The sequence below is a fragment of the Mytilus edulis genome, chromosome 6 (assembly GCF_963676685.1).
Source record: "Mytilus edulis chromosome 6, xbMytEdul2.2, whole genome shotgun sequence".
Lineage (NCBI taxonomy): Eukaryota > Metazoa > Mollusca > Bivalvia > Mytilida > Mytilidae > Mytilus > Mytilus edulis.
Genome location: NC_092349.1, coordinates 15,739,539 through 15,762,182, shown reverse-complemented (window position 1 = coordinate 15,762,182; position 22,644 = coordinate 15,739,539). Strand labels below are relative to the sequence as shown.

The 22,644-nt window shown below is 31.4% G+C and overlaps 1 protein-coding gene across 1 annotated transcript; it reads left to right on the top strand.

Annotated features, from left to right (window-relative positions):
• Positions 1–12,367: 12,367 nt before the first annotated feature.
• LOC139526226 (uncharacterized) lies at positions 12,368–16,658 on the top strand. Its single transcript, XM_071321353.1, has 3 exons — positions 12,368–12,426; positions 15,090–15,144; positions 15,610–16,658. The coding sequence occupies exons 1-3, from the start codon at positions 12,418–12,420 to the stop codon at positions 16,656–16,658; spliced, it is 1,113 nt and encodes a 370-aa protein (XP_071177454.1). The 5' UTR covers positions 12,368–12,417.
• Positions 16,659–22,644: the final 5,986 nt, after the last annotated feature.

The window sequence follows — 22,644 nt, the reverse complement described above, 5'->3', positions numbered from 1 at the left end:
TAAAAATATGTACAACAGGACCTGTACAAACCAGTTCAAATTCTTGGAATCCCGGATGACTTAATTGAATCGAAATGGCTAACATAGAATAGTGATGAAGGGATTTTTCACTTTCCATTTTGGAAACGTCAAGAATTTTTTGTTACTAGTCCGTCCGGCATATCGGATTACACATTTTAATTGCCCGAGGCGTAAATGATTTAGTACCGGGCGTCGGGCTAGTGGATTTTTTAACCCCTGAATTCTATCTAAAGGGAAAGACAAACAGTTTCATATCAATTCATGACACAAAATCACTTTATACACAGAGGGACACACAGTTTTACTTTGAAAAAAAACAAACTAACACAACATTAAAAACAAAATCTAAAAAAAACCCAGATCAACAGCAACACAACGCATATGAGTAATAACAGCACTATGACAAAAATACACAATGATTAATACGAACACAATGACTACTAACAACACAATAACTTATAACACACCACAATAACTTATAACACACCACAATAACTTATAACACACCACAATAACTTATAACACCACAATAACTTATAACACCACAATAACTTATAACACCACAATAACTTATACCACCACAATAACATTTAATAACACAATGACTTATAGCAACACAATCACAACACAATGTTTTATAACAACACAATAACACATAACTAATAACATATAAAACACAATAACTCATAATTAACACAATAACTAATAACAACACAATAACAAAAACAACACAATAACTTAAAACAACACAATAACTTATAACAACACAATAACTTATATCAACACAATAACTTAAAACAACACAATAACTTATAACAACACAATAACAAATAACAACACAAAGACTATTATTCCATATTGATAAAACTTTAGTAGGTTTTTCTATATGAATGGGATTTTGAATAAATAAGCATATTCACCTGCGGAAAAAGGATATTCACCGCGCATAACGTCGCGTGCTTTTACCTGCACTATTTTGGTAAAAAACGTTTGATGTACAATTGGTTTTGGTTAATAATTGTCATTATATACATTTCTCGCGGAATATGGAATAAAACAATTACTGTCTTTTGTTTCGGTAAATATGTGGTTTAATTGACTTTTGAAAAACTGATATTCACTTCGGCCGTTGGCCTCAGTGAATATCAGTTTTTCAAAAGTCAATAAAACTACACATTTACCTCATCAACAGACAGTAATTGTATAATATTAACATAATAACTTATAACAACACAGTGACTAATAACAACACAATAACACATAAAAACACAATAACTTATAACAACACGATAATTTATACCAACACAATGACTCATAAAACACAATAACATAAAAAAACACAATGACTTATAGCAACACAATAACTTACAACAACAAAATAACATTTAATAACACAATGTTTTATAACAACACAATAACACATATCAACACAATAACATATAACATTTAATAACACAATGACTTATAACAACACAATGACTTATAACAACACAGTGACTAATAACAACACAATAACACATAACAAATTAATAACACATAAAAACACAATAACTTATAACAACACGATAATTTAAACCAACACATTGACTCATAATAACACAATAACATATAAAACACAATTAAGAAATGACTGTAATATTTTTTTCTGTCTATGAAGAAATAACATAAAAAATTTGAAGCACACTGAATAACGCGCGTATCGGGTTATTAACAGTGTGCACCAATTTTTTTATGTCAATTCGAATAGACAGAAAAAAATATTACAGTCATTTCTTATAATTTAATTCTAAATTCCATTTTAAACCGTAGAAAACGATGAAAAAACGTTGATGACGTCACGGTCACATGACTAAATTATATCTATGGGCTCATAACAAAATAACGTCAGCCAATCAGAAGACGCGTTACATCCAAAATTAAATTATTGACTTATAACAACACAATGGCTCATGATAACACAATAATATATAAAAACACAAAGACTTATATCAACACAACAAATTTTAACGACACAATAACTAATAACAACACAATGACTTATAACAACACAATATTTTATAACACAACAATATCATATATCAACACAATGACTTATAACAACACCAGAACTTATAACAACAAAACAACTAATAACAACATAATAACTAATAACACCAAAATAACACATAACAACATAGTGACTTATAACAAGAAGATAACTTATACCAACACAATGACTTATAACAACACAATGACTTATAACAACACAAAGACTAATAACAACACAATAACTTAAAACAACAAAAGAGCTCATAATAACACAATTATGGCTAAGTGAAAGCAAGTCAACAATATTCATTGTTTATTGGCTTTATTTGTAAACATTGTTTAAGGGTTTGGGGAATTGTACGCCAGACTGGCGTTTCGTTAATGCCCGCGTCACACTGTCCCGATTTTTATATACGATGGACACCCGAATGCGAAAATTGTACGATCGTACGAAGTTGGTCCCGATCTCGTTAAAATACAAAAAAGTGACCGAAGCAAGTACGATGAATAACGAAGTCTATACGATGGTGCCGAAATTATATACGATAGCAAAAGATGGACATACGAAGGTTAACCGAAGACGGGTATTTAAGCTTCATATCTCAGCCGAAGCCTACACGATGGATCACGAAGGCTACACGATGGATTCCGAAGGCTACACGATTGATTACGATGATGGCGCGATGGCCATACGATGTATAAAAGATACGAACAGAATTTCGACAACATATCGTTTCTGTACAAGTCTGCCATGCATGGCGGGAAATCGATATTTTTGTCTAATTCTTATAACACTTAGTTTATTATCCCCTAGCCTACTACATGTAATTTGCGTGTAGATAAAATTGTTATGGACACTCTAGAACCAAAATGCTCAAAACGTGGTATGGTGTTACTCGTTAAGAATATCTTAAGCGCTATTGACTTTAAAGTTCAAAGGTCAAGGTCACAGTGGCAGTTGTAATACAAAGCAATATTACCCTTGTGGACACTCTCAAACCAATATGCTTCAAAAGATTTTAACCACATTTGGTATATTGTTCCTCCTTGTAATGATCTGACATTTCTTACGTTCAAGACCAAAGGTCAAGGTCATGCAGATGGACTTGTTTTTTTCTCCTTGAAATAGCATAATACACAGGAAATTGGTTGCTCATTTTTTTACCTGCTGGTTCTAAAGACAATATTAAAGGTATTTCCAGTTACTGAATGTTTTGGTTGATTTCTAAAAAAATAGTTTATGTATCAAATATGCATATTCAATTTGCCATTTTCTGCATGTGTCATATACAAATATAGTGTCCATATTTGTCCTCAGTATGTTACATACGAGGGGATGCCAAGCTCGGCATTGCCTTGTTTGAACTGTAAAATGTGTGCACTAGTCTGAATAATTCTCTATAATTATGCCCATGTTTACTGATCTATCTTAAAGGTAAGGTAATTGGTTCGTTGATCCCTTTTATTCAAAAAGAGCTCTTTCCAGGAGAATATCATAATAATATAGACAAAAGGAAGGATGTGGGGAAAGCAACAAATGCGGCAAAATATGACATATAGAAACAAAATGGTTATGGAGTAAACATTCGTGTGACAACAACTCAGACGATACATGAAAAATCAGAATAATGAAGAAAAAGTTGGTTTCCCTATATACGTGTACCTGCAGTGTTTAATTAAATAGTGTACGAGGCGCGTTTATGATTTTCATTATGTTACTTGATATGAAAAATTGAATTTATAGAAACAACACTGTCGCCTTTCTTGTTCTTATAGAATCATATGATATGAGCTCCATGTTTTGTGAACGTCTTTCTTAACTGTCGTATTAGACTGACCAGTGCATATCGCGCATGGCACTTTAAATGTATTTTAGCGCGAAAATTAACTTACATTTAGCTGGATTTATTGCCGTCGTAGTTCCATCTTGTCGCCTTCGTACTTTTATTCGATGGCAACACGACGGGATTACGAGGTCTTCACGAAGTCGTGTTGCCATCGTAAGACCTTCGGGTAGCTTCGTGATTCATTCGTGTAGACATCGTAATGTTAAAACTGCCCGATGGAAACGATGGAAACACGAATGCAATACGATGTGCAAAGATGCATTCCCGGTGACATTACGATGGTGAGAATGGTGATACGAACTCAATACGAACCCTCAACATCGGACGCACCTTCGGGGATTTTTTAACATGTTAAAAAATTTAGAACCCTTCCCGAAGTTGTCCCCGAAGGCTAGAAAAAGTGGCCGATGGTTCTACGATGGTTAAAGATGGCACTACGAATAGCCCGATCTGGATACGATCAGTCCCGATTTTGAAAATTTCCATTATCGTGTTGCCATCGGCGTAAAAATCGGGACAGTGTGACGCGGGCATAACAAAAGTCTCATCGGTGACGCCCGAATTATAAACTTAGATTTAATACCAACCGTTTTAACTCAGTTTAGAGCTGATTGAATTATAGAGACAATTAACATTTACTAAAGACAGTATAATAAAACTACTCTCAAAATCTATACTTTTAATTTACTTCATCATAATTGTTTGGGACAGCTTTATTTCCTGCATCTCAGGCTTTCTTCACATTGAATCTTTGAAATAACCTAACAAAAAGAAACATTTCAAGCTGATTTCAGTTCTATTTTTTTATATTTTATTGGCGATGAATAATGAATGGAATATAAATGAAAACTTACAGGCAAGATTGAAATATGAGGTTTAACTAAAATAACTTACGTTTTGTATATACGATTCAGATGTTACACGCAGTATTTAATCCTCACGTTTATTGTAAGGCATACAATATCTTTGATAAAACTAGTTTCCCTATTCCCTATATGAGGGTCTTGAATAGGAATCCTTTGTGTCTGTATCGTCATTCTTTTCATTCCTTTTTATTTTCAATTTTGACAAATTATTTTCTATTCATTAACTTGAACAACCCATTTTTTCTCTATTTTCTTTATACTCCAATCCTATGTTTCATTATTCTTTCTTTTTTATGCCCCTTATTTCACATTTTATTACTATCATTTTCTTATCTGTTAGTCCCTTTCAGTATAAATAAGAAGATGTGGTATGAGTGCCAATGAGACAACTCTCCATCCATGTCACAATATATTACATGTAGAAGTTATCAATTATAGGTCAAAGTATCGCCTTCATCACGGAGATTTGACTCGCACCAAACAGCAAACTATAAAGGGCCCCAATATGACTAGTGTAAAACAATGCAAAGAGGACACCAAACAGTCTAATCTATATAAAAAAAAGAATGAGAAACGAGAAACACCAGACCCTCTCATATACAAATATTTCCGGTATTTTTTTTCAAATAACACTTTTCAATCTTTGTTTGAATAACGATTTTTTAAAAATATGTTATAAATTAATTTTGTAGACTGCTGTGAGTGTTTAATTTTTTTCATTTATTTTGTTCAGTTCATATTGTGATTTACCTTTCTAAATAGAAAAAAAAAAAACTAACCACACACACACACACATCTGAACGCAACCCATTTGACTCTTACTCGAATGATCCACGTACCAATACACAATTTTTCGTCAATCGCTTAAAAATACAACGGATTTCGCTAACCACGCACTAAATCAATGGAATCCGCTAAAGAACATGCAGAAACCAAAGTGAATCAATGAATTAAAGGCTCCTGACTAAGGCAATCACATGAAAATAAGAACAAACTGTAAAACTCACTTGAAAAAGAACTAATTTATCAGAACGAAATACACAATGTGGTGTTCTATATCGATATTTTGAGGTGGTTTCCTGATATTGTATATATCCTTTACGAGAGTTGACTTTACACAAAAATGATATCATGTCTGAATGTGATTATATATCAATAAGTTTTTCCTTATGGACCGGTTCAACACAATAACTATGTTTATCTAAGTTTTATTTTTTTCAACATTTGTTATTGCATGTTTTATTTACAATATTACCAATCATATGTAGTATTAAAGCTTTTACAAACAATTGTAGAATATACCAAACCGGCAACATCATAGTTAGAGAGAAAGGACAATATGATTTTTTTCATAAAATGCCACACAGAAAACCAGTTAAAAATTTGGCAGCAGGAACACTACACAGGCTAATGTAACATCCGGGTACCTCGGACGGGTAACATAATCTAATATGCTAGTGATCAGCTGTATTTCTTCTGTTGAAGTCTGTTGAGCTAACAATTTCGTTGCTATTGAAAACTATATTATTCAAAATAATTCAATGCAGAAATTATTTATCACTATGAGAACAAAACGTTTTGTTGAAACGGTTGAACTAGTTAGCTTTTCAAAGAGTGTATTAAAGCTCTTGACTTTTTCAAAATAAAAAGTAATATCAGTGCTGAAATGAAAAGCCGCGAAAGATTAAAAAAGTACACAAAACAGTACACAAACGTAACACAGAAAAACTGTTCGGTAACCTAGCTATACACAAACTATACAGCACACATCTTGCGAAACAAAAGGACCATTTCAGATAATAAATGGGTGACGAATCTTTTTTATCAGAACAAAATCAAAAGGTCTTTTCACGAAGAGGTGACTTACATGATATTTGTTTTTTTTTCGAATACAAAAAGATCATGGAATAGTGAAGTCAAACATTTCACAAATTGTTAAATGAAGAAGAAGAATAGTCCATGTAACAACAAACGTACACATATACAATCTATGTTCAATCTTGACCTGTATAAAATATTATCCTTACACATTCCTTACAGTTATCTTTCAAATCATGTACCAATGTAAATGATAATTGAATTTGCACTCTGATTTATTCAAATTATCTGATATCAATAGATTTTGCATTTATGTAACAATGTATCAAAGGGTGAAGAGTTATCTAAAGATTTGATAGAATTGATCAAATTTGGGGAGGGACACAAGGAAAATAAGTAACAAAACAAAATGCGATTTCATTCCTTTGTTTTACCTATTTTCTTTGCATCCCAAAAATAATTGTTCTGTTTTAAAGCAAATCTTACCTGAATATGTTAGGTTAAAACTTTCTTTGAAAAATAGCTGCTGACTATTGAAAACGAATTTGAATTTACGTATAATTGTTGATTTTGATACCTATTGAAAATGCAAGTATTCGACTAACAGTGACCATTTTGGGGTATAGACATTTATACATACATTCCAGAATAAACAATAAAATGATCTCACGGTTTCTCGAGTGAACTATTTTTTTTATTGCTTTGATCAGCTTTAAAAACGTCCTTGTAATAAAACATAAAAACTTCGAAAACAATAGTTTACAATCTACCAACATTCAGAGATAAGATGATTTACACTTGCATTTCACATTTTTTAATATAAGACACTTTATATAATCTTTTTCACATACTTCGATTACACTTTTGATCTTAATTGACGGCACTTAAGTGCCCATATCATATTGAATTATTAGACCACAAATTTAAAAAAAGATTGATCACACGGAAAAGACAGAAAGAAAGAGTGGGAAAGAAGCGAAATTTAAAACAAGTAGCAACTTAAAGAGTTTAAAAGGACACAGAAGGTCAGTGTACATATAAAGTGCGAATCCAGCTAGTTCATTTTTACTGTTATATATGCGGGTATGCCTATTGTAGAATAAAGGATCATGGGAAAACTGTATTTGTTTATGTTTTGAAAATATCAAGTTAAGTGATTTGAAGATAAGTTTTAACATATTTTCATTGTGATATGTCTTTATAATATACAAACATAGCATTAAAGTTCAAATAAGTGTTATAAAAGCATCATAATATAGCATATCGATTATTGAAAGCGATCCATTTTAGCTATAGATGCGATGAATTATCACTGTTAGTGCAGTCATTATTTATGTAGAATTTTCAAAGATGCGAGGAATTTTTATTGTAGAATTATGTGATAAATGCACTTGCAACAAACGAAAAAACTTAGTTGATGACTTTAGGATTTATGATACATGTATTTTCAAATTGAAATACAAACTCCTCATTCATTCTTCATCAAATATATAGCTTTTCAAACTTGTAACAAAAGCGATTCTAAAAATGAAAAATTCTAGATCCGCGAATGGATACTACCGCAGAGGTAAAACCATACACATTTGGGTTATTGAATTGTACACGAAATGATTGCTACAATTCATTTTTGTTGATTTTAGACCCTTTGGAACTCTATGTGGGCTGTTTCAGCAACTAGACAAAAAATCCCCAAACTAGATACACGGTTAGATTCAGCATGTCAAGGAATCCCAAATATCTATATTAAAGGACTTTTGTCTTTAAATTTGGACCCCTCAAAATTGAAAAAGGGACCAAAAATATAAAAAAAAATGCATGCATCGGATACATTTGTTATTGAAGGCATGACTGTAACAATAGGATTGATATACACAAATATCTTATTCTGGGGGTCTCATTTGGGGGGGGGGGGGGGGGTTCTGATCCCGGATCCCGCTTACTGTTTTGGCAGATTCCCGTATTCCGCTTATTGTTTTGTCAGATTCCTGTGTCCCGCTAGACTTCATTTCTCGTTTTTCACGACACAATCATTTGACTTTCACCTGTCACGCTTGCAAAAAATCGGCAATCCGGCGTCACGCTTATACCCAAATGCGACCCACCATTTTACTCTATTCTGAATCATATTAAGCCCATTATACATATATTAAAAAAGTAGTGTGGATTTTTTTATACCTTTTTATCCCGTCTCGTTTCGTTTTTGAGCCATATATAGATGTCGTATGTGACAATGAGACAACTCTCCATCCGAGTCACAATTTATAAAAGTAGACCATTATACGTAAACATACGGTCTTCAACATGGAGTCTTGGCTCACACCGAACAGCAAGTTATAAATGGCTCCAGTGTAAAACCTTTTAAACGGGAAAACAAAGATTCAATCTATATCAAGATGTACGTAATTAGTGGTGACGTGTCATGGAAATGGATAAAAAAAAATAAGGATAAAGATCCCTATACGCTTTATAAGAAACTAAATGGAATACATTTGAAATAAATGTTATTTCTATTGAATTTATTAGAGTGTTTTAAAACCAAACTTTCCTCCGTAAGTTAAATTTTATCAAATCTTTCTCTTACTTTATCTATTGTTTGAGCAAGTCGGCTAAATTAAGGCCTTACAGCTAATTTCATAATGCATGCAAAGCAAAACTTTGGTTGGCTTGCTTGCTTTGTTTGTTTAATTGTTTATACAAACTTTGTAAATAAGATTGACATTTTTAAACAATATGATTAGGCATATGATAGTTTAACCTGTATTTTTAATATTTGAATTAAATTGGGTGTTATCATAACGATTATCCAATAAAAGAAAAACAAGCAAGTCAACTAAAGTCTTGCTCTACATGCTTAAAAAAATGAGCTGTAATAGATAAAAAAATAAATAAAAAATTATGCAGTGAAAATGCACCGCATATACAGTACTAATGATTCGCTCCACAGTAAAAATGAAAGAATAGTATCATTATTCGACAGTAAACATGACTAGCATTACGAAATCATCATAGTGGAATTTAGTTAAATATGAAGAAACTGAATGACAAAACATATTCTACGTTATACAACTTTATTAATTGTATTAAAAAGAATATTTTGTACTGCAACAACATCTTACCTGTTAGTTATAAAGCACCTGCACGATCTGTTCGTGAAATGTCATAAATATTCACCTATTTTGGTATATATTTCAAAGCTGGATGGCTTTAGGCGCGATAAAACCCCGCTCGCATCTCTTACTTTGTTTTATTAGTATTATGTATTTCTGAACATATACATTTTAACTAATTTTCTTCATTTTCTTCGAAAGTAAAAAAAAGTTCGTCTGTTTATTTATCATTCTACATTAGACATTTATGGCATATACAGTAAAAATGATATTTTAGGATCCGCACTTTACATACACTGGAAGGTGTGATCGTCATCTAATTGCTAGCATACACTCAAAACATCCCACTTGAACTTAAAACGTGAAAATGTTATTTCACAAAGGATTAATGTTTTGAGAAAGATTGAGCAATGCGAACACTACCAAAAATCGAGAGTGAACTCGTCTCTTGTTGAGAGTTGTGTCATTGGCAATCAGACCACATCTTCTTTTTTAAGTATCAAATCATTTGAAATGGTCAATAAACTGATCATAGATATCGGAATAAAAATTGAGTACGCAAGACTTATGTTTCGATTACATGTTCATACAAATCATCAGTCACGATCGAAGCAACAAACTGTAAATGGCTTAATAATTGAAGCTCGAATCACATGAGTCTCAGAAACCCGAAATCTGAAAGGTTTTGCCAGATACATCACTAAATAACTTGTATATGGGCGTTTTTCAATAAAAGCGTAACTTTCAGACCTAAAAAAAAAATGGAAAATCAACTTGTCTAAAAATTTAATTTCAAGAGTTATTTTGAATACCTCTATTATAGACCTGTTTGTAAACAAAAAGTGCAATCTTAAATATTCTTTAAAATGATATTATTTTCATAATTTGTACGAAACTTCTTCTAAACACACATATTTTTTGCAATTTTAAATGTTTCCTATAGACATTCCAGTTTGTTTACTTTAAATACTAGAAAAATTTCCCTTTTTTCTGAATTGGAAAACCATTTTTATCGTTAAATATTAGACAGTACTTCACATATGAAGGTACAACTCATGTTACGTAGTGGACATTTTGATGCGTTACGTAGTGGACAAAACCGTTTCGTAGTGGACAAAAAATTTCGTAGTTGACATCAACAACCCTATTATATGTTAATAAAAACATAATAAAAATTACATGAAACTAACCCTTGTTATTTGTTTTGCACGAATACAATTGAAAAAAGATTAAATAAAGACTGCATGGTAGTGGTAGTGTCCACTACGAAACGTTTTTCTCCCATACTTGTTTCGTAGGGGACCGTTTCGTAGGGGACATATTCGCATGTTTTATCCCCCCCCCCACAATCCCTATATTGCAATAGTAACAAGACTGATTGTATTCATCAAAGCATTTATTAAGCTGTACACTGATATTTTTTTCATAATTTTAAAACCAGATACTGAAGGAGATTTGACCCGTTTCGTAGTGGACATTAAAAAAAATACGGTATCACTCTGGTCCATTTGATGTGCTAAATTTTTCTTACCAACAATTTAATTGCCGTTATAAAAGCATCACTTCTTTTGGTAGACCCTAATGTTTATATCTCTTTCAAACAAAAATTACATTTAATTTTATAAAACTGTTTATTGGAAAATTTTAGTGACTTCGTTTCGTAGTGGACATTTTGTGAGGGACACACCTTCTGAAATTAAAAATCCTATATTGAAAGCTGTTTATTAAAATATGTTGGCTCTGAACATACTTTTGAATTCTTAAAGAACTTATGTAAATTAAAAATAACATTTATTTCTTCATTTTTTACGATATTTTAGAGTATGAATGTTGAACAGGCGGTCTAGGGACATGCCATTTTGGTTGTTTTGGACCATTCAGGAGTCAATATCTTATCAATCCCTCTAAAAAATAAACTGTTTCTTTGCTTAAAAATGTTAAATCTAATTCAATGTACTGACTGCACAAAAAATTACTTGCAAAGATCAAACATATTTTTTTAAAGTGGCTGGGACAAGAAAATACGTTTTTATTGAAAAACGCCCATATATATGTTGTGTCAGAAAATGCGCATTTCACAAAAAGTGGCGTGGTTTATGAGTTAATACATATTTTAAAAAAGTATAAACAATTTCTTATGAATACCAAAATCACTTCTGGATTCGTTAAGACAGACGAAAAAGATGTCAACTGTTCTTTCATATCAATGAAGCGGACTCGTAGTATTAGCAAGCCACATAATACTTGATTAAAGCACTCGACATACATATTTCAATTTGTCCAGTGCGTTTACAGAAACTCTAATCAGTTTTGAGAATCGAGTATTGCTATTTTTAGCTATACCTTTTTTCTCGGTAAAAGGAGGTTTTATTCGGATATGTAGTTACATCTAAAGATACGGTAATGTTTTCATGTCATAATTGAATTCATTATCAAGCATGTCAGTCACCAACAAAGGTATTGTCGTCTTATCTCATAACAATCCTTAGTAATCAATTGGAATTAGAGATAAAAACTCATGTCTCTATCAAATTAATGGATATTTGCTTGCACAACACTTCTAAATCCATTACCAAACCCATTTTTAGAAAATCAAAACCTCTTTTCTTAGAACATTCTATAATGTTTTATATGTTTCCTATACATTTTGGGAAAATCCAGACTACACTGCTTTGTGAGAGAAGAACGGTTTGCGCTTAATGTGTGGACTGTATAGTCAAATGTACACTGATGAATGAGGTTTGTTCTTAAACATGTTTAATACTATCAATTTTAATTTTTAACTTTAATTAGTCAAAATAAACTCATATAAAAATTAATTATTTATAACGGTATTCAAATACATCTTTAAATGATAATTAAGCACAATTTTTTTTAGCATAGTTTTATAATAAGTAAAAAATTCTTTTGGATAAGGCCGAGATCTTACATCATAAAACATATAATTGAAAAACATGATGTTAATTGCAAATTTGCAACAAATGTTTAATTTTGAATAAAGAGGAAAATCATATACCAAGAATTTCTGTTACGGGGCCAAAAATAAAGACATACGGGAAATCAAAAATCTAATAGTCTCAAGAAAATTTATTAATTGCTTTAAATGTTATAGTGCTCTTTTATTGGTCTTTGAAAATTATAAACGTATACTGTTAATTTTTAGTAATTTTCTGTAGGCGCGGCTCGCGGCTTATGAAATCCGCCGTTGTTGTGCTGCGGTCATTTTGTGTATTATTGTCTTTTAGTTTTGCTTATGTGCTTCGTCGATATACTTGTGCCATTTTATTTTGTTTTGTTAACATATTTGTTTGTTTTTAAAGTGATTAAGATTATTACACAAATTTGACTGCTATATCCCTATGTATGACATTTTTAACTTATATAATATATATATATAATGCATGTCTATTTTTTCTTCACACATTGTTGTCGATATATTGAAATTCTATGCGAGTGTCATACACGTGAGAGGTTTAACCAGCTATAAAATCAGGTTTAATCCGCAATTTTCATACAAGGAAATATCTGTACCAAGTTAGCAATACGACAGCTGTTTTCTATTCGTTTGCTGTGTTTGAGTTTTTTATATTGTTTTTTGATGAGATAATTTTCGATTTGAATATCTTCAGATATTTTGTATTTTATATTTTAATTTTTATACACATATTTATAAAAATCAAAAACCTATTCCTATTAACCATATTTATTACAAACTAGATAAGTTATCTTATACATCTTTGATACAACTATTAATAATAATTACATAAGGAACATCTGTAATTTTTTAGGCTACAATTTATCAATAATTCAAGTCTTAATTTAGTTTTTATTTATTTATATTTGTCAACCTTCTAGATTTTCAAGGAAATTATATTTCAAAATAATCACAAGAGATCAATCTTTGACCCATAATCGTCAATATGAAATGTTGTTGTGTCAGAAAGACAATTAATGTTTCAACAGGATTAGTTTTTATTATTTCATGGGAAAAATAACCACATGACTGTAAAAATTTGTTAAAGCTAGCAAAGATTCGTATAAATGGACACCTATAATACCGGTAGTAATATTTGGAACAAATACAATTTGGCTTTGAGCGTTCCTGATGAAGGTAAATCCAGAAAAGCGCTTCGGACGCAAGAAATTATTAAATGTGTTGTTTAAATTTTTTTACTTATAAAAGTAATATATAAAATAGCCTCGTATTCAACATTTCCTGCATAGGTTATTTAAAAAGCTACGTTAAGTAATGCATCTAATTTGCATATTTTCACTGTCACCTTTGGTAGAATATATTAAGCCGGAACATTCAACACACAAAAGTTACAATAACAAATTAGGTTATCTTTCTTTTTATAACAATTATTGAATGCTAACATCCATTTGCCCTGTAAAATTTAGGCGATTAATTCAAACGTAACGTTTCAAAATGCAAAGTTATAGCTCGTTCTTTGTAAAATGATGATACTACAGATACTTCAATTTTAGCAATGTCAACACTAACTTATTACCTCATTGATTTCCTTGCTATCCCGAATTAAGGGCAACATTCATTTATCGATGTTCAAATCCGTTCGGAACATATACGTGAGCGGAAATATCCAAAATAGTTTGTTGGATGTCACAAGAACCTCATTTGGTTGGTTGTTACCTTTAGTTTACGTTATCGATATAAATCTTTGGTTACAGAAATTGTAGTGTTTTCCAAAATTGCAAATACGTAATAAAAAAGGCAACAGTAGCATACGGCTGTTAAAAAATCAACCATAAATTGATTGAGATAAAACAAATCCGGGTTACAAGCTAAAACCTAGGAAAATACATCAACAGCAAGAGGAAAACATCGGAACGACAGAAGTGCAACAAACGCAAACATATATAGGAAAAGACTATTTAATAACTGCCACATACGTACATGTAACTTGATATAGGTCATTTTAAGAAAACATGGTGTGATGGGTTGAACCTGGTTTTATGGCCCGCCAAACCTCCGGCTTATATGGCAATGTTTAAAGAAATATCCCAAAAATTACAATACTACGTGACAGGGATAAAATATAAACAAACATAAAACACACGACACAGAGAAACGCATAAATAAATAAAATGATAGTGAATAAGTCGCAGGATAACAGCAGAATGATTTTTCCTTGATAGAGGGTTGCAGCTCACACGGAAGCTTCACACGTCTGCTGATTTTTGTTTTTGTGATCTTCTGTTGACCGCGAAATACTAATACTGTGTAAATAATATGACATATAAACGTACCGGTTAACTAGTATATATGATGATAGTTAAATTCACAAAAATGGGTGAGATTCAAATTACATTACGTGAATTCTAATACATGTCATATAATAATTATAATAATTCATATTATAATATTTGTTTTACACTTACAGATGGACACTTCTATTTTCCCCCTTTTTCGTGTGCTTTTAATAATGAAAATTGCAGGTAAGTATTGAGTTATTTCATGTAAATAGGTCATTATTCCTTTTATGATGTCCTTTGTGACTGATGATCTGTAATATATTGTTTTGTGTTGGAACATTTTGGATTGAGGTGAACAAAACTATATTGGTGTGCACATAATTGTATGCTTTTCATGATGGATGCACATGAAATGCAGTAGTGGGTTAACAATAGAAATTCGGCTTTTAAGCGAAAAGTTTTTGAGGAAAAACAGGAAAATGATGAGTTAAGTTATGAGTTGCTTATGCTTGCGTGAAATGATAACATGTCTATTACCAGAATTTTAGAGATTATTTAACATAAATATCATTTTTGAAAGAAAACACAGTTCGTCATGAATATTTGTAAATTGAAAATAATTATTGTACAGCTTTCAAATTTTTTTGTGTATAAAATACATTATAAGTAATTGATTAGTAACATTATATAGTTCATTTTATATTACAGCAATAACATGTGACAAGAATACATCATATCATTCAAGTACAGATGTACCACACAATTGGACGGGCTTAGACTCATCTCACTTATCAATAACAAGAGACCATCCTGCAACATCAACTACTGTTTCTCTACATATTCTATCGAAGAGACTTTTGACGGATTTAACACAATCTACCATATTGGTTTCATCAAACTCATCAAATACCGAAATCAGTTCCACCGATAAGCCAGTTCCAGCGTTATTAATGTCAACCGGAAAAACACGTTCGTCTTTAAATGATTTGACTATGATGTCAGACAGTGCACTATTAAACGCAAGAATCATAGAGGCATCTCATGTATTAGCAACATCCTCATCGTCTGTAAAAGTCAAACCCTTTGTAGCAGTCACGGCCTCTGTGTTAGAAACATACACTATAACAAAAAACTCCTCTATAAATACTGCATCCCTTAAAACAGCATATTCCTCTGTAAATGCCAGATCAAACATAACAGCGACATCCTCTGTCAATGGCATATCTAATATAACAGCAACTGTCTATGTAAATGCTACACCCTTTTTGACACCCACACCTTCTGTACATTCCACATCATCACAAGTAACAGCTTACTCTGCAAATGCAACATCCTCAATAACAACGACTTTCTCTGCAAATGAAACATCCTCAATAACAACAACTTTCCCTACAAATGAAACATCCTCTATAGCATCTTTCCCTGAAAATGCACGATCGTCTATAGCAACAACTTTCCCTGAAAATGCTACTGCCTCTATAACAGCAACTTCCCCTGTATTAGCCACATCCTCCATTACAGCCGCATCCTCTGTAAATGTAATATCCTCTATAACAACAAGTTTTCCTGCAAATGCCACATCCTTTATTACATCAACTTCCTCTGTAAATCATGCATCTTCTATAGCAGCAACTGCCACTTTAACTACACCCCCATCTTCTGCTACAGTCACAACTTTTATAAAAACCACTACCTCTGTATTAGCCACATCCTCTGTAGATGTAAACTCTTCTATAACTGTTTCCCCCGCTTCGTAAACACGTGCGAATGCAGCAAATACGTCCATTTCATCAGCTTCGCCACTCTTTAAGTCATTAACAGAAAGTATGCATTCGACAGCTTTAGCTTCAACATCGATGATGCAACTGTCATCCACAAACGTTAAGGCAAATACAATTTTAACAACTTTGAGTCCGTATCGAAGTGTGGGTAGTATCGTGAAAATGTCTATTTCAAATTTGTACATAACACTCATAATTATTTTTTTTGTTACATTATAGGGTATTTTATAAGCTATTTATTGGTATTTCCTTGGAAAGGCATCGTATAGTATGCTCAGGTTCTGACATGTTCTTATCAGTGGTGGTGATAAAAAAGAAGACGCTATTGAGTTTAAAAACTATGTAATGAACTAATGAAGGAATAACATGAATAAAGAGAACTAAATTAGAAAATATTGAAATAAAGCATTACCACATATATATGGTGGATTTGTGAAAACGTCTTTGTATGACGTTCTCTAAACGATGTAATTGAGGATTTATTGTATTTTTTTTGTTAGTACAGAAGGATTTAACATAACGTCTGTCTGGTGAAATTTTTGGGATTTATTCCACAATTAATAACAAAGATAATTATACTAGCATTATTTCAAAGGAATGTTTTACACGGATTTTGGAACTTTTTGGTAAACTTTATTTTTAACATATTTCTAGTGTAAGTTCAGATATAAAACAGAAATAAAGGTACATGTATCTGTAAAATAACTAATTTCAAATATTCGCCATACCATATGCATTATTCAGTGAATGGACATGCCATATACGCGATTGCCATCATAAGAATTCATAAGTGGCACTCAATACAACACAGTTACAAAGCTGAAGTGCATATGACATCTGCATCATACAAATAACGTAACACGTCGGCTAGAAGAGTTAAATGGTTGGTTATCATACGCAATGGTATATACTGGTAGCTTTTATTTGTCAAACGATATACGTGAACAATTGATACTGAAATAATAAACTTTTAACGTAAATCACACAAATGAGAAACAAAAAAAAAAAAAAAAAAAAAAATCAAACGCATCTTTTCAAATGCACACGATATTTTTTTTTTTTTTTTTTTTTACATTTTCAAACCATTTATTTCAGTTTTAGTAAATAATTGTAGTTTATCCTTAAAAAGTTGAAAAAGTGTATTTACACCAACAAAGTTTCTGTTTATTTGAAGATCTTGTACAATAAAACAGACACTATGATATAAGAAACACTGCCCACAAGCTTCTTTTTGAAAAGTTTTTTTTTTTTTTAATAAAATAAAAAGAAATATTCATAATTTTTATGGTAAATACACTCATCAAGTTGGTGTATCTGATGCACTTTTCCGTTTGTACCTACATCAGGAATGCTGAAAACTCATCATCTGAAACCAGAGATTTAGAAATACGTCCAAACGTATAAAGAAGCTATACGACCATGTTTATGTTATTTAAAAAAAAGCAACGAAATTTTTTAAAAATTTGGGCTAAACTAATAATATACAAATGTCTAAAAAAATGTAAAGATAAATCAGAAAATGTGATACAAACACATTAACAGACTTGTATCAAGGATATGCCATTGACACCATATTTGACAATAGCCTCATTATAAAGGACTATAAACAAATTAAATGATTATGTACCTGAATTTGAACAAGCACATGAGCGGCCACTCAATCAATAGAACACGGAAAAGTTAATTGCTAGATACAAAATCAGTGTATATCAGCACTTTATATTGTTATATCGGTATGAAAACAGGAAATAATCTGTCAAAGTAAATATAAAACAGAAAATGTGGTATAATTGGCAATGAGACTAATCCCCACAAGAGACCATGTGACACAAAAATTAATATTTTAAGGTCACCATAAGGCCTTCAGTAATGAACACAGCCCATACCGCAGATTCAGCTATGACAAATGACAAATGTAAAACAATTCAAAAGAGAAAACTTACGGCGTAAATCATGTACAAAAAATGAACGAAAAACAAATATGTTACACATCAACAAACTGAATTACAGGCTCCTTACTTGAGAAAGGCACATACATGTGCCGTGTTAAAACATGTTAAAGGGATGCCAACCCTCCAATAACATGGGACAGTGGTGTAACAGTACAATGTAAGAACGAACTATAAAAATTAGTTATCAAAACATTAACTCATCAGATTGATACAAATATAAATACTATACAGAGTGGACGTGCTCTGGTGTTTAAAGGGAATAACCGTTACTGAAACAATTCTGACTAAAATATATGAAAACATATATATCGTTTTAAAATATGTACTCCCTAATCAAGGAGAGATTTAGTTTTTCAAGGTATTAAATATGCATATCATAACGAATAACCGTTTCACAAATTATATCGGATATGTTCCTTACGTCGTAACTACAATCCCCTTCCCGTTTTTGAATGTGACCTACCGAATTAGATTATTTACTGGATTTGTTATCACATAAGCAAAACGACGGGTGCCACATGTGGAGCAGGATCTGCTTACCCTGTCGGAGCACCTGAGATCACCCCTAGTTTTTTGGTGGGGTTCGTGTTGTTTGTTCTTTAGTTTTCTATGTTGTGTCATGTGTGCTGTTGTTTGTTTGTCTTTTTCATTTTTGGCCATGGCGTTGTCAGTTTGTTTTGGATTTATGAGTTTGACTGTCCCTTTGGTATCTTTCGTCCCTCTTTGAAACACGCTGTCAGGAAGTCATTAACCTAATATTCAGTAATTGTCGTTTTTTTTTTATGTGGTTTATAAGTATATTTTTTTTAGATTAGACCGTTGGTTTTCTCGTTTGAATGGTTTTACACTAATCATTGTTGGGGCCCTTTATATGTAGCTGTTTGGTGTGAGTCGAGGTTCCGTGTTGAAGATTGTACTTTGACATATAATAGTGGTTTTTTTTTACAAATTGTGACTTGGATAAAGAGTTGTCTCATAGGCCATCATACGACATTTTTTTTTAAATCTGTCTATATTTTATACTTAAAATTCAAAAGACAAGATGTCATTAACATACCAATAATGATATAAATAAAGGAAAACACGACAGGATATCAAGAAGCAGAAAAAAGAAGGAATTTTGTTCTTATAAAACAACTGTCGATTAAATCACGAAACGCATATATAACAATTATAGTTTATAAAAGAGAAGAGGAAAACACCATTTGTATATTCAAATAGTCGCAGACAAACTGACAACGCCGTCTAAGAAATATGAACACGACAAATAGACACAACATTCTACATTCTATAGAAACACTATTTGGTGAACTAAGGACAGTAAAACGTTAAATCACCAAAAAATTGAACTCCGAGAAAAATTCAAAACGAAAAGTCTCAATCAAATGGTATAATCAAAAACTCAAACACATCAAACGAGTGGAAAATCGTCATATTAATTACTTGGTACAGGCATTTTCTTATGTAGAAAATGGTGGCTTAAACCTAGTTTTATAGCTAGCTTACTTGTATGACTGTTGCATAAAATTTCATTATATTGACAACGATTTGTGAACAAAACAAACAAACACAAAAGGTAAAAATGTCAAAAATATGGGTACAAAAGTCAACATTGTGTTAGTATCCCAATCACTATAATATAACCAAATATGTAAAAAACACATTTACCATTGAACAATAACACAATGACAGTATATATCTGTCTTCTCATCAATTAAGTAAATATATTACATATGTTGTAGAAGTTAAGTTTTTTCTAATATAGAAGTAATTGTAATACCAATTAGATTCTTACTATGTTACTTCAAAGTTTTTCAGAAAAAAAAATACTATATTTTAAAAATCTAAAAACAGCATTTGCAAAATACTGTGAAGCAGAACTTACCTCGAAGACCGTCTCATACATATATTTAAATCAAGTTGCATATGACAGACTCAGCTTAAAATGTAATGGGCTCAGACTTAGTTATAAATCTGTAACGTTATATTTGAAGAAAACAATATAATGATAGCCACTTGAACTTATTGGTGACCAGCCTATATGACTGTTTTTAAGAGTAAAATGAATTCAAATTATGACAGTCTCTTAAATTTAGCCCTAAATTTATTTATTTAATTGATTAAAAGTAGACCAATGTATATTGAAGTACCGATTATCATGATTGGTTGCACAATTTTCGACATTGCAATGTCGTATAATATAAACATAAAAATGGATAAATCATTTTATAAATAGTTAGATAAACAATTTATTCAAGTATTGCACTCCCAATTCTTAAATAGATATAAACGAACGTCGATAATTTCGGGGTAACATGTTGTTTGTACAAAATGTGTTTGTAGTTAAATTTTGCGATGACTTTTTGCTGGTTTACATACACTGCGCATTTGATCAACATTAAACAAAAAGTGAAACAACAAAAACACCAAACTTCAAGTAAATTTCAGATCGAAATCCCTTATCGTATGGCAATATTAAAAGCCTAAACATAAAAAAAGAATTGAAAACAACTGGATTAAAGGCAGAACAGGTTTTAAAAAATAGTTGTGAAAGCCAAACAACATCACGGTAATAAGACAAAAGACTGAAAAAGCCAAAACAATTCTCAAAACTTTCACTAAAAAGAACGATGGAGAAACAAGAACCCGATCCGAAAATAAAGTGTGAAAGCAGACCATCTAGATGGTCAGTAGTTCATGTTTAAAAATATTCATTTCCGAATAGCATAGACACATAAACTGTTTATACAGATTTATGAAGAGGTTCGACTGATATTAACACTACAAAAAATGTAACAGCAACTCTTTTACCTATACGATGTGTGTTTGTTTCGACTAACTTAGCGATATGTTTTTTCTACCATAAGTTTTTTCTGTCCGATCCTTTTAAGAATGTATTCGCATGGCAGGTGAGGCACACATATCAGAATATGCTTACCCTATCGACACGCGCGTCTTGCACTTATTAAAGTGCAGACGAGTACCTCGTTTTTTGTGTGTCACCTTGTTTTGCCTCTTCCTTTATTAATATGTTAGAAATGAGCATCGATAAACTACTTGCACCTTAATCCAACTCCAATGAAAATGCTAAAAAATAGATATAGGGATAAGGCATCATGCTAAACTGATAAAAAATTCTTCTTCTCTAAGGACATGTCCAAACGTACAAACTACCATCATAGGTATACCCTAATTCATGACCGACGTTATGTCAAATGGAGATACAGTATGATAAATTACAATTGATAGATTAAATGGTTAAAAAAAAAGATTTCAATTGAAATCAAAGACCATAAACAAATTTGAATGTTTATACAAATGCATGGAGACAAAATAATAAAAATATATCCGTTTAAGAGACATATACGATAATACTTGTTGCATATATAAAAAAGAAGATGTGATATGATTTACATTGAGAAAACGATCCACAAGAGACCAAAACGACACATAAATTAACAACCATTTAAATAAAGGCTCTTGACTTGGCACAGGCACATCTATGCAGCAATGTAGATGTTCTAAAAACTGAATTTAGAAATTAACAGTACATGATAATTTTCAAACCCTAATTTATGTCATGTCAAAAAGCGATTAAATATAGTAAATTACGACTTGCAAATACATAATTTCATAAAATTTGCATTAGATTTAAATCAAATACCATAAACAATTGAAAACTGTAATAAAGATAAATAGCGATAAAATCATAGAAAAATATTTTGTGTTTTGGGTAAAGTAAGTGAGTAAGTAAAAGAAATTGTATCGTCAGCGTTATCTTATCTGCATATTAAAATAATTCGGTAAGAAATATGAGAACTTAATGGACATTTTTTTATACATCTACATCGAATCTATCATTGATCAGTATACACGATTGAACACTTGTGTAACTGTCGTCACATTTGATATTGTTTAAATATTCAATTTAAAGATATATAGACGTAGCGAAAATCTATGTTTTGTATATGACTAAAGTTAAACGTTGATTTATGTAAATGCATTTGTTT